The sequence below is a fragment of the Cololabis saira genome, chromosome 11 (genome assembly GCF_033807715.1).
Source record: "Cololabis saira isolate AMF1-May2022 chromosome 11, fColSai1.1, whole genome shotgun sequence".
Taxonomy (NCBI): domain Eukaryota; kingdom Metazoa; phylum Chordata; class Actinopteri; order Beloniformes; family Belonidae; genus Cololabis; species Cololabis saira.
In genome coordinates, this window is record NC_084597.1 from 17,038,426 (window position 1) to 17,054,044 (window position 15,619).

A 15,619-nucleotide genomic window follows, 5' to 3' on the forward strand; every position below is an offset into this window, starting at 1 on the left:
GTGGGGCTTCAAGAACTGGGTCTCATTTGTTTCTGATTGAACCAGTGTTATGCTAGAACTCTGGTGTGGCAACCAGGCTGACTGCAAGGTACCCTAACCTCTTCACATGGCACTGCATGAACCATCGTTTGGAACTGGCTGTATCTCATGCTGTGGATGAGGTTCAGGCAGTTAACCACTTCAAAGTGTTAATTGAGAAGATCCGCTGTCTCTACAGTCAGTCTGATAACAATTCAGGGGAAATTCTGAGAGCAGCACCTATGGAGGATTTTTTGTGCCAAAATTAAATAAATACATAATTAATTAATTAAAATGGGAATTAAATATATCATTAATTAATTAAATGTGTCATTAATTAATTAAAATTAGAATGAAATATGTCATTGACGAGTCGTTTGACGAGTGAAACTGACAGTTTTACATTTACATTTCATGATTCAGCAACACGAAATCATTAATTAAATGTGTCATTAATTAATTAAATGCTGAAATAATAAATATATATTTTTACTTAAAATGAATTGTATTTTAATTAATTAATGACACATTTAATTCTAATTTTAATTAATTAATGACACATTTAATTAATTAATGATATATTTAATTCCCATTTTAATAAATTAATGATGTATTTATTTATTTAATTTTGGCACAAAAAATCCTCCATACAGCACAAGAAGTGGGCTCACAATGAAATGAAAGCCACTTTATGTTAAGATAAGATAGTCCTTTATTGATCCCCAGACGGGAAATCCGGGTGCTACAGCAGCTCAAAGTCGGACAACTTGAACTCAGACTAAATAACGATAAAGATAAATTATAAGTATTAAAAAATTAAAAATTAAAAAATACAGTAAACATTTTTTTTTACAATATTACTTCTAACCACATGGGAGCAGCAGATCACAAGAAAGTGAAATGCTGTGACCACCAAATGTGCAAGGCCCCCTCTTATGATCCAGGTTTAAGGTTTCTCCCCTCTTAAAGGGGTGTTTTGTTTTTCCATACCAGTATTTGTTTGGCTAAAAGGTTTTTAATCAACTAGGGGAGTTTTTTATTTTAATAACTTGCCATTGTTTCTTTATTCAATATTTGATGATAATTGCTCCGAGGTCCAGCTTATAAGTCTCTGAAAAGCCCCTGGAGACAATTTAAATTGTAATAGACACTATATAGATAAAATTGAATGAAATTACTGTCTCAGCCCCTAATGAGAAATCAACTAAGTGTTCCTCTGGTGAACACATGGCGGACCGTCCCAGCTCAGCAGTTTCGTCACTGGTTCTTTGGCCAACGCAACAGATCTAAATGCCTCCATGTGGCCAAAAGGGTTGTTATGTAAAGTGACGATGCACCTTTATGGATACAGTAGTTATATTAAAAACAGCCAATACAGTTTTCTTTTCTTTGAAGGCTTCATTTTTCTATCTGTGAACTTAAGAGCTTGAGCTGATGTGACTTGTCAAAAAGCTCCAGTTCTGTCTCGTCTCTCCAAAGGACGTTCTCCCAGAATCTTTGAGATGCGTTTAGACTCCGAGTTTTTCTGATATCCCTCCAACAGTGGAATCGTTCTCAGTCGTCCATGTTTGTTCCAACAGTGATGGACGGTGTGATCTGACACAGTTCACCTTCAATCTCTTTGGTTTCCATTCGTATTGTCCGTCTTTTATCATCAGTTGTCCTCTTGTGTCCACGTCCAGAGGGATTTATCTACAGTCATGTGAACTTCTGAATGAAATGTCCAACTGCAGTCACAGGAAGATCCAGCTGCTTGGAGACGGTCTTCTAGTCTTGTACATGCTGGTCTAGAAGGTTCTTTTAAGTCCTCAGACAACCGTCTCCTCTGCTTCCTCCGGTCCAGGTTCAGTGTGGTGGACACTATGACACCAACCAGCAGAGGGACCACTTTTAACCCTTTAAATACTCAGACTGACTGATGATTGACTAGTGTCAATACAGGACGAAATTAAAACTGAACAGGAGGAGGGAAAGGAAAAGAAAACTAGCACAAAAAAGAGGTGTATACACTGAACCGAATATATAGAACCATAAGGGTAAGAGCAGGTCGCTGTTAAAGAGTGAATTATGAAATCATCCCATTCCCAGGTAGAATGCCGAGCAGGTGAGCTCAACATCGTAATGTAGGAATATTTGGACAGTACCGTGTACCTCTTAATTCAACTATGCCTCTTTAAAGTTCACCAGTAATCTTTCTTGATACTTTTTTATTATGAGATCTTGTAAACATCTGGATAACACCTCACATATTTTCTGGTATGAATCCCTTGACGTTCCTACTAAAGTAGTGTCAGAGCTGGAGATATCAATAAAAAGTGAGTGAGGCCGGACCTTAAAACCTAGAAATACCTGGTTTGCAGCCAAAAGACACAATGCTTATATTGCTTGTCTTTTCAGTTGAATTTAGTCTCCATCTTCTCCAGCGGGCTCGACGTCTGGGTCATGATTTGGCCGTATTAAGATTCTGGTTTCCGTTTCATCAAACCCAGCCAGCTGTCTCTGGATATCGGTGTCCTGCACTGGACGTCCTACCAAACTAACTCTGTCCATGAAGGGTTCAAAGCTTTCAACTTGCAGAGCAGACCAAAGATTGAAGATGCCCGACACGTCACTATGGAAACCAGGGGAACAAACTAGTGTGTCCGGACGGGTTTCTTTCATTCAGGGTTTGTTTTTAATAATTCTGTTGAACCACAATTGAAAGGCATTGGCTGATTTTCACTCATCAATGTTCAGTGATAGTTTTCATCGATAAATAACCAGTTCTGAAAAGAAGTTGAAGTTGACATTTAAACGTATACGTCACCTCAACGAGTCCGTTTCTTCAGAAATGTCCTGGAAATATAATAATTCAACCATTTCCTTCCCCACAAACATTAAAACACCAATACCGGAAAGTTTTGTGGCTTTTATTAAGAAAACAAAACCATTATCTTATGATAAAAACCAAGCACTACTGATGGAATAAATAAGTCAAACCAAACCATAAATCTGTACAAGATCTAAAGAAAAACAAAATGGTCCCAAAGGAGAAAAACCAAAAACATCTTTTATCTCACAGCTCTTATTTTTTTTCTTTTTACACAGTTATGAGCAAACTATAAGCAATTGGCTCAATCAGGTGAAAGCTACAACATAAGTGAGATTTTTTTTATTTATTTTTTTAAACTGAGCGTATGTAATGCTGTTTATAACTGTTAATATCAATACAATAGCATTTTAAGATCCAGCTCTGCTGGACTGGGAATGAGGTATATGCTAATCCATCCTCTAAACTAAGACAACATTTTGAATTCTTTTCTCTCCATCCATGTGAATGCGGATCTGTCGAAATCTGATAAAAGTAATTTCATGTTCTGATGAATAGCCCCGTCATGTTATGAAGTCACTGGTTTTTAATTGATATCGATGCTAATTTTATTCATGAAAGCAAATCGTCAATGCGTGAGGTTGAATGTCAGAGGTCGCCGGTCTGAATCCGTACTTTACAAGTTCAAGTAAATCGCACAAATCTGCACAAAAACCAGGAGCTCGATCCTGCATGGGTTTGGATTCAGCCGACAGACAGCACCTTGAAGGAGGATTAGGAACCAAATGTTTGAGCTAAAAAGGACCGGACCTTTCCGTGGTGAGCTGCACAAACATCTGCAAGTCAGAGATAAGTAGTGATACGCAGAACACTCGCAGAGATGACAAGTGGTTAAATGGGACTTGTGGGGGAGGACCAGTCAAGAAAAATGGTCCGCTTTGACTTCAGCTGGACCAGGAATCAGGAATTGTGATGGAGGAGGTCTGCAGATGGTAAAAGATTCGTTATGTTCTGGGTAGCATTCAAAGTCCAGCCCACAACCGTCTTAAAAGGAACAGAACGCTCACATAATTCCTCGCCAGAGCCAGACGGAGAGCTGACACCACCGAGCAGCACCAGGAGATGAATGCCTTCACGGATTGACAACTTACATCGTTAAATCCATCCTCCGACTGTGGTTCTTGTTAATTATGGTTTCATGATTAGTTACTTTGATGTAATCAAAGACAAGATGCTACTGGAGGTTTTCAAATTCCAGCCAGCACAGCATTAAAGCCACCATGTAACAGAAACTTCTGACCACATGGGGGCAAACATTTGATGAAAGGCTCTCTGACGATCCTAAACTAATGAACAGGGACCAGTGGCGGATCTAGGGGGTGGCTACTTGGGCTTCAGCCCCGGATGTTTTCTCAAGATCCCCTGACTGCCAAGGATCCTAGATCCGCCCCTGGCAGGGACGCTCCGGCATGTCTTCCAAATTTTTATGCCCCAAGTGGTCAGAAGTACTGTTGAAAAAACGTTTTAAAACCATTTAAAAAACCTTTTTTAAAACCATTTTTAAAAACTTGACCTATCATCCAACAGCGATTTAACCCTTTTCAAACTCAGCCTCGTCATTTTGACTTTGATGCTTTAAGTCTGGGAGGGACTGCTTGGTATCTGGTGGACAGTGGTATCAAACTTCTTGCTTTACTCTTAGCAAGAAAGCAAAATATTTCCCAAAACTATTACTACGCGAAGCCGACCGGTTGTAGTTGAATACAAATACCAGATGAGCGGATTAGTGACAGCTTATAAGGCAAAACAAAATAAAACAAAATAAAACAAAGCGAAACATGGCACCAACGTCGGGACTGAAAACCTGCTGACCTAAAACGTGTATTAATCAACTCAAGGCACACCTCCAGGACCTACGCTAGCTACTCCCATCCTCACTTCTTATCCAAGAGTTTATCTCGACCGGTACCGTCGTCTTCCTCTACCAAACCACAACCTAATTCACTTTAGGAAACATATGAATGGAGAACTTTTCATGGATAGAGAAAAAAGACATCCACTACAGCAGCAAATCTATCTGTGATCGATTGTGACATACCATAACAGTGCATTGACCCTCCTGAGAAAAAACCCTAAATATTTCCTAAACAAAACAGAGAACATTAGTCTAGCAGGAGGCAAATCAGGAGGGTCGAAGTGACGTGGTCGTAGGGCGGAGGTTCCCCCTCGAAGCCGCTGATCTGAGACCAGGTTAGCCCCTTGACTTATCCTGAGCTAAACGATTATTAGCGAAATGTTTTCAAACGGGTCTCAGAGCAGCGCCGGCGATCAACCTCGTCCTAATCTTACATCCCCAGTGTTGAGTCACAGGAGCAGGTCGGGGATCGAGGACTGGGCCTGGTCGCAGATCGGACCGCGGCCCGGGTTTGATGCTTCTCTTGGCAAAAGTGTGGAGGACTGGAAGGAAGCACGGAGGGGGGGGGGGGGGGGCCGAGGAACAAGAGGTAAAATCCATCTCCCTCTGTGGCAGTGGGAGTGTCCGGGCAACGAGGAACAGCCATCAGGGAGGGAGACGTCCGTTCTCCCGCTGGTTGTGAAGAGTCGGGGTAGAAAAGGGCCAGCAGGAGGAAAAAAAATACCGAGGGGGAGGAGAGCCAGTGTGTCCATTAGCCCTAAATCATCTAGAGTTAATGGAAGGAGGTACAGAAGGAGGGAGGTGGTAGGGAGGAGAGACACGACTCTCCCCCAACATTTAACTCTCCTCAAAGTCCTGAGATGAGGACTCTAGTTTGCTTTTCTTGCTGGGCGGGGCCTCCTCCTGTAAGTCCTAAAGGTGAGAAAGAAAAACAAATGGACATTTATATTTCCATTGATGTGGAATTAGGGCTGGGCGATATGGACCAAAAGTCATATCTCGATATTTTCTAGCTAAATGGCGATACTCGATATATATCTCGATATTTTTTCTGTGCCTTAATTGGGGTTTCCCCCAAAGCATTATAGCATAGCATCTCTGTTAGCTTCATTTTTTTCTGAGGCAAACCCTTAAAAAAACAGTCAGTTTTAATACAATGCCTCGTGCCAAATGTCACACGGGTACCTTTATTAATATCAAAATGTATAAAACAAATGAAATAAAAATAAACTGCCTGCATATATAGAATAAAAACGCTTCTTGAATAAAATAAAACAAATATCCCTTTCCTTCATAACAATTAAATTAAAATACACTGTGCAATTAATACAATGTAGACAGTAACAGGCAGACTTTTCCACTGAGGTTGACAGTTTTGCAAATAACAAAACATTTGTGCAAATCTCAAATAAAACATTCAAGTCAATTTGTCACAAAATAAGCTATATCAAAATCATAAAAAAAAAAAAAAAAGTTTTGTACCATATCGCGTTTGAAAATATATCGATATATATTAAAATCTCGATATCGCCCAGCCCTATGTGGAATAATTAAACAGCTCTTCTGCTGACAGATATAAGCTGTCATCGCACCTGAGGTGTGAGGTTTCACTGTGTTCACAGGACTGAAGCTACTCAGCTACACTGCAGTTTGTTCTTATGCTAATAACATTTCTGAGGGAGGGGGTCGGAGCTTGTCCATGTATAGAAGAAAAAAGAACCGCGACTGAGGTTCAGGAAACTGCATCTGAACAAACCAGAAGACTTCTGGATCAAAGTGGAGATGTTTGGTCTTAATGTCCAGAACCATGTTTGGAGAAAACCAGCAGAACCAGCTCAGACCTGCTGTCAAGCACCGTGGTGGAGGGATGATGGTCAGTCATTGAGTGGACCATGGAGACAAATGTGAGGACATCTGTCTGACAGATAAAGATTGGCTGGAACTGGGTCATGTGACAGGAAATGATCCCAAACACAGCAGCAGATTTACATCAGAATGATGAAAAATAAAAGACTCGAGGTTCTGGAACGACCTGGTCAAAGTCCAGACCTGAACCTGGTTGAGACGCTGTGGCGGGACATTCAGGGAACTGTAGAAGTCAACGCCCAAACACCTCAATCTTTTTGTTTTTTTTTCAAGGTTTTTTATGATGTTTTAAAAGTATGCAGTGTAAAAGTGCTGCACATGACAATTAATCCTTAATTCTAAACGGTATCTTATCCTTCATGAAAAGCAGCAACAGCAGAGATTCTCAGAAATCAATATTTTCAGTCTTTTACGGTTTCTATGAGCTTTTATGATCCAGTACATAAAGAACCAACTCGTTTCAGTTTTGCTCCCTTTTATTTATTTTTTTTATCTTTGTCTTTTGCTTCTGAGATTATCATCTTTGAGGCTTCAGCACAGTTGAGTTTAGTTTGTTGCAGTTTTTCTGTGGCGTCTCTTTGACTTGGTTCATTCCTAGAAAGCAGATTTAGATAAACGGAGACGCATCAAAAGCTGAACACATCAAAGCAAAACTCAAGTCGTGTTCGTACCTGAGTGGCTGTGCTGTCTGAAGATTCCTTCTCCCCTGAGGACGAGCCGTCTCTTTTTGCGCTCTGTGCTCGTTCCGAGGTCTCCGATGGAGAGATAGTCTTGCCTGAAGAGTTAGAGAAATGGAGTACAGGTGAGGACCAGCTGGAGCAGCAGTTGTGGTCACACATGGTTTTCTGACGTTTTAAGGACATCTTGTGGTCGTGAGGGGGAACTGCAGCTTACCAGTTCAGAGCAGACAGAATGTGTTCTTTATAGTTGTAACAAATTTTATAATAAGTGGCTTCCCTTTCTCACATTCTTCCACTCTCTCCAGTCCCTGCCTCCTGATTGATGGATCCCCCCTCCCTCTCTTCTCTCATTCCTCTCTTTATTCCTCCTTTTTATCTATTTATTTACTTTTTCTTTGTTTTTGGGGTTTTTTTTTTTTTTGCTTTGGGTTTTTTTTTTCTTTTTTTTTCTCCGCTTTTTATTCATCTATTTTTTAATTGATACCGTGTAGCTTTAATGCTTAAATATTACTTAAAATAATTTGCATTTATTTGTTATTATTTTCGTTGAATGTTTGTTCTGTTCTTGAATCAAAAAAAAAAAAAAAAAACATCCTAAAAAAAAAAAAAAGACTGTTCTTTATTTCACAAGACACAAGACGATGAGAAATAAAAGCTTTTATTTGGTGGAATTAACATAAAATTCCTGTTTTCTAATTTTTCAGAGACGGATGCTTTCTTTTTTCTTTTTTTTTTACAGTTTTTTACTCGTTAGCTGGATAAAATACTGGACTAAAAAGTGCATTAGAGTACTTTTCATGTACAAGAACCACCCTAGAAACAATGTTGTGACTTTCACTGGAAAACTTCTGGGGTTTATTCAAACATGAGATGGAGGAGAGCTGAAGGCTGAGATAAAGGTGACCGCAGCTGCGCTGAGTATTTCACTAAGAGGAAGTGGTTGTTTTAACTGTCTGTTAGTGTGACCTTCGTCTTGGAGACGAAAACAAAAACAGGAGATGGTTCCAAGCCTCGCCGGTCAGCCCTAGTGCATCTCCAGCAGGGTTTGGAGATGTGACAGGGATACCTGTTGGTGTTCGTGTCAGCGTTCATGATCCTGACCTCTCTTGGTGTCCGGGCTCTGGTCCGCCTTGGCCTCGCTGTTCTCACGGTGCGACGCGGCGTTGCTCTCCGGGGCGGGGCTGGTGCTACAGCTGTTTTCCTGTTTCACGGGGGACGAGTCGGCGATGGAGCTCTGGTTGCTGTTGTCATCTATCAGACAAACATATGGAGTCACTTATTTTAGAGGAAAAACTGACCAAATGAAACTCGTATCTGAACTACAAGCAAACTAACAAAAAGGTATCACATTAATGAATTAATGAAGGAAGTTTATTCAGTCATGACAACACAAAACAACAAAAAAAACATTGTGCACAGCATTAACATTTCATACAAAACAAAAAATGTGTTGAACAAAGACTGAAAAGGCATAGGCTGAAGCAAAATGCTTATAAAAGCGTATCCTATAGTACCAACTTTCTTTTTTTGGCTACCGACCTCCAGAAAACCAAAAAGAGAATAGAAAAGCAAAGAAACAACAGAAAAGCAAAGAAACATTTACAGATAGTCAATTGCACTTATAAGCTTCAAAAATAGCTTTACAAACCATTTTCTTAAAAACAAAAAGAGAATGACATGTTTTTAAATGTATGTTGGCATCATTCCAGAATTTAACTCCAGTGGAGACACATCTCCTTTTCATACCTTTTTTTGCTTTTTGTACAGTGAAATTGCAAACACGTCTAAGATTATAGGGAGTTTCCTGAATTGAAAAGAACCTCTGTTAATCATTATTAATGAAGTAATTAAGTATTAAAGAAGAACTGGTTTTACACCACGTTAACACGTCAGCCGTTGACGACAGATTCACTAAACAATCCTGTCGTGACCAGACTGTATAAAAGGAACTGGACAACTTTTCTGTGACGAGACCTGCAGGTCTTCTAAACACTTGACGGCTCTTTGCTCTCCCTTTGCTTGGAAGGAAGTTGGCAGGAAGTGACTCCTCCAACCTTTGATTAACTCAAAAATGGGTGGAAAAGTCCAGCCGGAGCATCCGTGGTCCACCAGCTGGACATTTGAACGTTCAGATCAGTGGGACCGACTCATAGAACTGGTACTTCCTGGATTGTGTCAGATTAGTAAACCAGACGTGGCCCCTCGGGGTTAATACCACTACAGAGTGGCACTTCAGTCAGTCTTACACCAGAGGCTGAAATATGAATTCTCTTCAGGTTTCCATGACTTTAACAGTACGTGTAATCTTAAAAACATACCATGCATGTCCATCATCCCCGGAGAGGAGCTGTTCTCTGGAGTCGTCAATTCTGAGCCGTACTTCTCATCCTTGCCCTTCTTATTTTTGTTCTTCTATTAACACAAGAAAACAGTCGGACTGAAGACGGTTTTGTCCTTTTCTGATACACCTCCGGAAAAAACACGTGCATCTGCAGTCTGATAGGGATGAAAATAAACTCACATCATCAGATTTCGGCTCCGTCACCGGCACCCACTTGTAGATGCGGAGGGAGGTGTCTCCAACAGTTACCCATTTCTTCTCCCTGAGTGGGAGAGAAAACAAGTTCACCAACATTTCCATCAGACCGCCAACCGTGATGTCGCGCAGCTATCACTAAACACGTTCTGTAAATCATACTACATTAGAAGATTACAAACAAAGCAGGAACTATCAGCGTTAATTTTAAATATTAACACTTCCTAAAAGTCATCCAGGATCCCTTCAAATTAATCTGAAACTGATATTTCAACATGAAATAAGAGTCTTTTGTGCTGCTTTAAACCTAAACAGAGTGAAATTCTGATTAATACCCTGTCAAACATCTGCAGAGATCTGGTCAGTCTCCTCTGAAAGACTCAAGGTCACTAAATACAGACTTTTGACTACACCGACATTTGTTTTGGACCTTTTCTTTTTAGAAATCATAATATCTGAGCTCAGTTGAACTGTCTAATGCAGTTTATATCCACGTTATGCATTCTCTGGAAAAAATAAAACAAATTAATTTTTTTCTGAATTTCTGACGGATTTTTTTTCTTAAAAATATTTTTTCATATCAACGTAATTTCATCTTCAGACATTCATTGAACACGAGCAAACACATCTCTGTTTACCGGTAGTTTAATCAAACCAGTTTTACTTTCCTTTGGGTTGAGACGTTGGAAGAGAATCCTGTCCTAAAGTTACATCCAGTTAAAGGGTAACTGTTCTGTCTTTAGCCATAATATCACGACTTATTATCCTAATTACCTTACGCTTATTATTCTGGAAGAGCTTGTTTGAGTTCAAGGGCGGCAAAGTATTAATTCACACACACACTATATATATATATATATATATATATATATATATATATATATATATATATATATATACATACATACATACATACATACATACACATACATACATATATATATACATACATACATACATACATACACACGCACACAGAACACATAGAAAAGAAAATGTAAAACAGTAAGCGTCAAGGCTGATGTTAAAAATGTGTTAATTGGTCGATTAATCGGCCTATTGTTTAATGAGGCTGAATGTAAATTTCATCCTACAGCAAAAGAAAGTGTTATTTTCCTAGAGGTCAAAATAAAAAACTCAGTCAAATATATAAATATCATAAACATAAATACACACTAATATATTATTCTTCACCACATGTCATAATTCATTTAGACAGTTCTTGTACTGCCGGAAAGATCCTGTCCCCGTCGCGTGCATTTGTTTTGATAGCGAATGAAGACGGGACGGACTTTCAAAACTACGTTTCTGTTTCACCAAGTGAACAGACGGAACGCCAAAAAAAAGATGTTAAACTGCTGGAAGGAACTGGAATTTACCGGGATATCTTAAAGAAGGGAGCCAGGGAGCGGTATATGGAGAAAATAATGATTATTAAACGGTTTGGGTTCATATGAAATCCCTATCAAAGAGTGGAGCTCCGATGAGGATTTACTGCCGCATCTGCACAACCCACGTCTTAGGCTACCTTGTTTAGGAGTGTTTGGCAGCTGCTTTGGTAAATGTTTGACTCGCCATGTGTTTCAATAAATTTATATAATAGTACAACATACAGGACATGTTTTGTATCCCTATTACTTCTCTTTTCTTTTTGACTGCTATATTATGCTGAAGAGGCTCCGAGGCGTGAGCAATATTTTTGTTTTCCTCGTGAGATAATTTTTTTCCTCTGCAGCTACAAATAGAGTTAATATCTTTTCCTCAACAAACTAGTTTTATCTGAAGATTGGGGTTAATCGCACCGCAGAGCTGGCCGGCAACTGCGTTTAGCTGGAGAAGTGGGGAATAAAACCCGATCCGACCCCGGTGTGTGTGTTTGTTTGTTTGTGGTTTAATAAACCCATGTTTTGATCCGACCCCGGTCTGTGTGCGTGTTTGTTTGTGATACTGTGTGGAAGGTTATGTTTGGTCGTTACAGCCGCGATCCAACCAAGTTAAACCATTAGCGATCTTTTCCCCATGTCTGTTGTGTGGAGCTGCTGCAGCCACAACGCAGGAACGAGTTACCAGCTTCTCCTGAGCTCTGCACTCCACGCCCCGCCCATTTTCATTCTCGACTACGAATCGGGAAGGAGGGGGAAGTGACGTATGCCGTAAATCAGTCAAAGCCGTAAAAATGTGTAGTTTTTTAGTGTGGCAGGGTTCCTACCATGCTCCTCAAAGTTACATAGTGCCAGTGAAGGCGATACAGACCCCTCAGACCACGACAGAGGTGTCATTAAACCTGTTGGAAGTTGATGTACCATCACAATGACTCTGGAAATATGATATTAAGGTGGAAAAGTTACATAGTGCTGCTTTAAATATGTCTTAATTGGTCGATTAATCGGCCTATTGTCCGATGAAGCTGAATGTAAATTTCATCCGTCAGCAAAAGTTATTTGCCTAAAGAGGTCAAAACAAAAAAACTCACAAATATAAAAATAAATATATCAAACATATCATTTAGACAGTTCTCATATTTCGTAGTAAAGTTACTTTTCAATTTGATCTGGGGAAGTTTGATTAATCCACCTGATTAGGAAATAAAATATCGTTTTAATGTATTAGAAAAGAAAATGTAAAAGTAAGAGTCAAGGCTGATGTTAAATATGTCTTAATTGGTCGATTAATCGGCCTATTGTCCGATGAAGCTGAATGTAAATTTCATCCGACAGCAAAAGTTATTTGCCTAAAGAGGTCAAAACAAAAAAACTCACAAATATAAAAATAAATATATCAAACATATCATTTAGACAGTTCTCATATTTGGTAGTAAAGTTACTTTTCAATTTGATCTGTAAAACACATATTCAATCAATTTTCATTCTGCAAAAAAGAGCCATAAGGATAATCAGTAGAAAACGATATAGAGATCCAACAAATCCATTATTCCTTCAGTTAAATTTGTTGAAATTTCATGAGCTAGTAGACTATAGTATTCTGCAAATTATGTTTAAAGCTCATAAAAAACTTTACCAATCAACATTCAGAAAAGATTTGAAAAAAGAAAAAGCAAGTATGACTTAAAAGGAACAGAGATTTTTAAAAAACCAAGATGCAGGACAAAATTAATGGAACGTTGTGTTTCTGTGAAAGGAATCAATTTATGGAACAATCTGAATAAAGAAAACAAAGAATCCAAATCAAACATTACACTCAAAAGAACAATTAAAGCCTGTATGTTAAGGAAATAACAAAAAATGTTGAGTTTGATTGACATACCCCTAGGCGGTGGTAATTTTATTTTAGTTGTTTTTATTCACTTAGTAGTTGTTTTTTTTATTATTAATATTTTTAATTTATGTTATTTGTGAAAGGGGCAGATCAGATAAGATTCTTTTTCTTTCTGCTCCCTTTTCATTCAATGCTTTATTTATTAATTTAAATACATTCAAATTCTGGGATCTAGTTAACCTTCAAACCTTATTGTTTATATATAAAGCACATCATAATCTCCTCCCAAGATGTTCTCAGAGGCCGTTCCAAATCCAAAAGAGTAAATATGAACTAAGGCACACAGGTATGTTTAAGAAGGCATGGGGAAGAACCAAAAGTAAAGAAAACTGTGTTTCCGTGAAAGGTGTGAAATTGTGGAATTGCTGTGATAAGGATTTAAGAATGTGTACCTCAATTTATGTTTTCAAAAAAACGTTTAAATATAAAACGATAAACAGTTATAAGGAAATATGTTAATTATGTTGGTATAGCCTATTATAGATTAACATGAAAATAGCACCACTATATACCCCTTTTTGCATTATTGGTTTTACTATTTTTATATAATATAATGCAATGACAGTTTCTCTTTGTTTTCTTTTTATATATTTCTTTTCTTATTTGTGTATTATCATCCACCGAATGATATACACTGCACAGGATAGGCTATAATAAGCCCTTGGCTTCAGCCTACTCCTTTTTCGGACATTTCTATTTACCTTTTATTTTATTTGTGAAACGAACATGTAAATGTTTCAATGTATTCTGTCCGAAATAAACCATTCATTCATTCATTCATTCACTCACAAGTTAGGAACATTTGTATTTGTATTGAATTGTTTTGTATTTTTGAATGAAATAAAGAATAAATTAAATGAAATCTGGGGAAGTTTTTTTAATCCACCTGATTAGGAAAGTAAAAATATAATAAAAATATATAAATATATATATTTTATGACAAACTCCGCCACCAAACGGGTTTAAACCTGTGATAAACGGTGTAACCTGTGAACATAGTGTTTTTAATGTTCTTTCTGCTCCCTTTTCATTCACAAGTTAGGAACATTTGTCATTTGTATTGAATTGTTTTGTTTTTTTGAATGAAATGAAATCTGGGAAAGTTTGATTAATCCACCTGATTAGGAAAGTAAAAATAAAATAAAATATATAAATATATATTTTATGACAAACTCCGCCACCAAGCGGGTTTAAACCTCTGAACATAGTTTTTAATGTTCTTTCTGCTCCCTTTTCATTCACAAGTTAAGAACATTTGTCATTTGTATTTGTATTGAATTGTTTTGTTTTTTTGAACGAAATAAAGAATAAATATAATGAAATCTGGGGAAGTTTGATTAATCCACCTGATTGATTAGGAAAGTAAAAATAAAATAAAATATATAAATATAAATATATATTTTATGACAAACCCCGCCACCAAGCGGGTTTAAACCTGTGTATCCTGTGAACATAGTGTTTTTAATGTGAGTAAACGTGTTGGCCGCTAGGACTGAGTCACTCCGTGTGCACTTCCCTCCCAACCCCCACCAAGCTCCGCTCCAGCACCTAAAGGGCGACTCAAAGCGCTTAATTTAAAACTCCACACGGACTAAAAGTGCTCCGGCTCCACAGCGCCGTCGTGTAAACCGTGTTCGGTCCGGGCTGGCGGAGGTTCGAGTCCGTCCGCAGCTCGGGCTGCAATGGCTTCACGCTGCACCGTAATGGCTTCCCGGGTCCGACCCGGCGCTTTCCCGCAGCTCTGCTCCAACAAACCCCCGCTACTGCCGGGGAGAGAGCCCGGCTCACCCGCCGCGGATACCCGGGGAAAAGCTGGCCCTTTTCGGGGCTTTTTTTGGGGTCAATTCCGTCGCTCAGTCGCTGCTTCCCTCTCCTCCCCCAACAAAGCAAGCCTTTCTGGTCTTAGATAACGAAGCCTGTGTGTGTGTTTTTTGGTTTTTCCTTCATCTTTCTCTTACCATTTTCGTACTTTCTCGATCGCGGCCATGACCCTCTTGATGTCATCCTTCGCCCTGCTGCGGGTCTCGGCGCGGACCGACCTGCCCGACATTGCCGCGGTGGTTTAATGTTTGTGAAGCCTCGCCGGCAATTCAGACACAATGCAAACAGTAGAGCGCACAAAGAGGCCAGTGCGCCTGCGCAGTCCCCGGCGGAGCGGAGGGAGGGAGGGAGGGAGGAGCGTGAGGGGGAACGGCTGCAGCTGCTCCGAGCAGAGAGCCTCCTCCCCCTTCCTCCACCACCCCGCTGAGCCAGCAGCAGAACAAAGAGGCTGGAAAACCTGATCTGGAAACTGGGGATGAAGACGACCACGAAACACTCATGCAAAAATATATATTAAATATTATATTATAATAATATATGCATTAGAGAGTTCTACAAAGTGCTGGAGGAGGTGTCTGAGGACAATGACCCTTATACACTACCACAATCAGGGGCGCCTCCAAAAATGTTTCATAGGGGGGGCCAGATGGGGCCACTTAGGCCCCGTTTACACGGAGCAAAAACGGAGGCGTTTTCAT

General features: G+C 39.3%; 1 protein-coding gene across 2 annotated transcripts; it reads right to left on the reverse strand.

The window, feature by feature from the left end:
- Nucleotides 1-2,906: 2,906 nt before the first annotated feature.
- On the reverse strand, nucleotides 2,907-15,223 carry bcl7a (BAF chromatin remodeling complex subunit BCL7A). 2 transcript variants are annotated; one of them, XM_061733837.1, is made up of 6 exons: nucleotides 15,059-15,223; nucleotides 9,810-9,891; nucleotides 9,607-9,700; nucleotides 8,390-8,539; nucleotides 7,280-7,383; nucleotides 2,907-5,654 (listed from the first exon to the last, which is right to left on the reverse strand). In XM_061733837.1, the coding sequence occupies exons 1-6, from the start codon at nucleotides 15,148-15,150 to the stop codon at nucleotides 5,580-5,582; spliced, it is 597 nt and encodes a 198-aa protein (XP_061589821.1). In that variant the 5' UTR covers nucleotides 15,151-15,223; the 3' UTR covers nucleotides 2,907-5,579. The 2 variants fall into 2 exon arrangements, with proteins under 2 accessions (XP_061589821.1, XP_061589822.1); XM_061733838.1 differs by lacking the exon at nucleotides 2,907-5,654 and adding an exon at nucleotides 7,073-7,202.
- Between the last annotated feature and the right edge of the window lie 396 nt (nucleotides 15,224-15,619).

Bases quoted from the DNA above. Each gene is read 5' to 3' on its own strand.
- bcl7a (XM_061733837.1), bottom strand. From the start codon at position 15,150: ATGTCGGGCAGGTCGGTCCGCGCCGAGACCCGCAGCAGGGCGAAGGAT. The intron at 9,892-15,058 runs GTAAGAGAAAGA...TCTCCCACTCAG, and splicing joins ATCGAGAAAGTACGAAAATG to GGAGAAGAAATGGGTAACTG. The intron at 5,655-7,279 runs GTACGAACACGA...TCTCACCTTTAG, and splicing joins CAGACAGCACAGCCACTCAG to GACTTACAGGAGGAGGCCCC.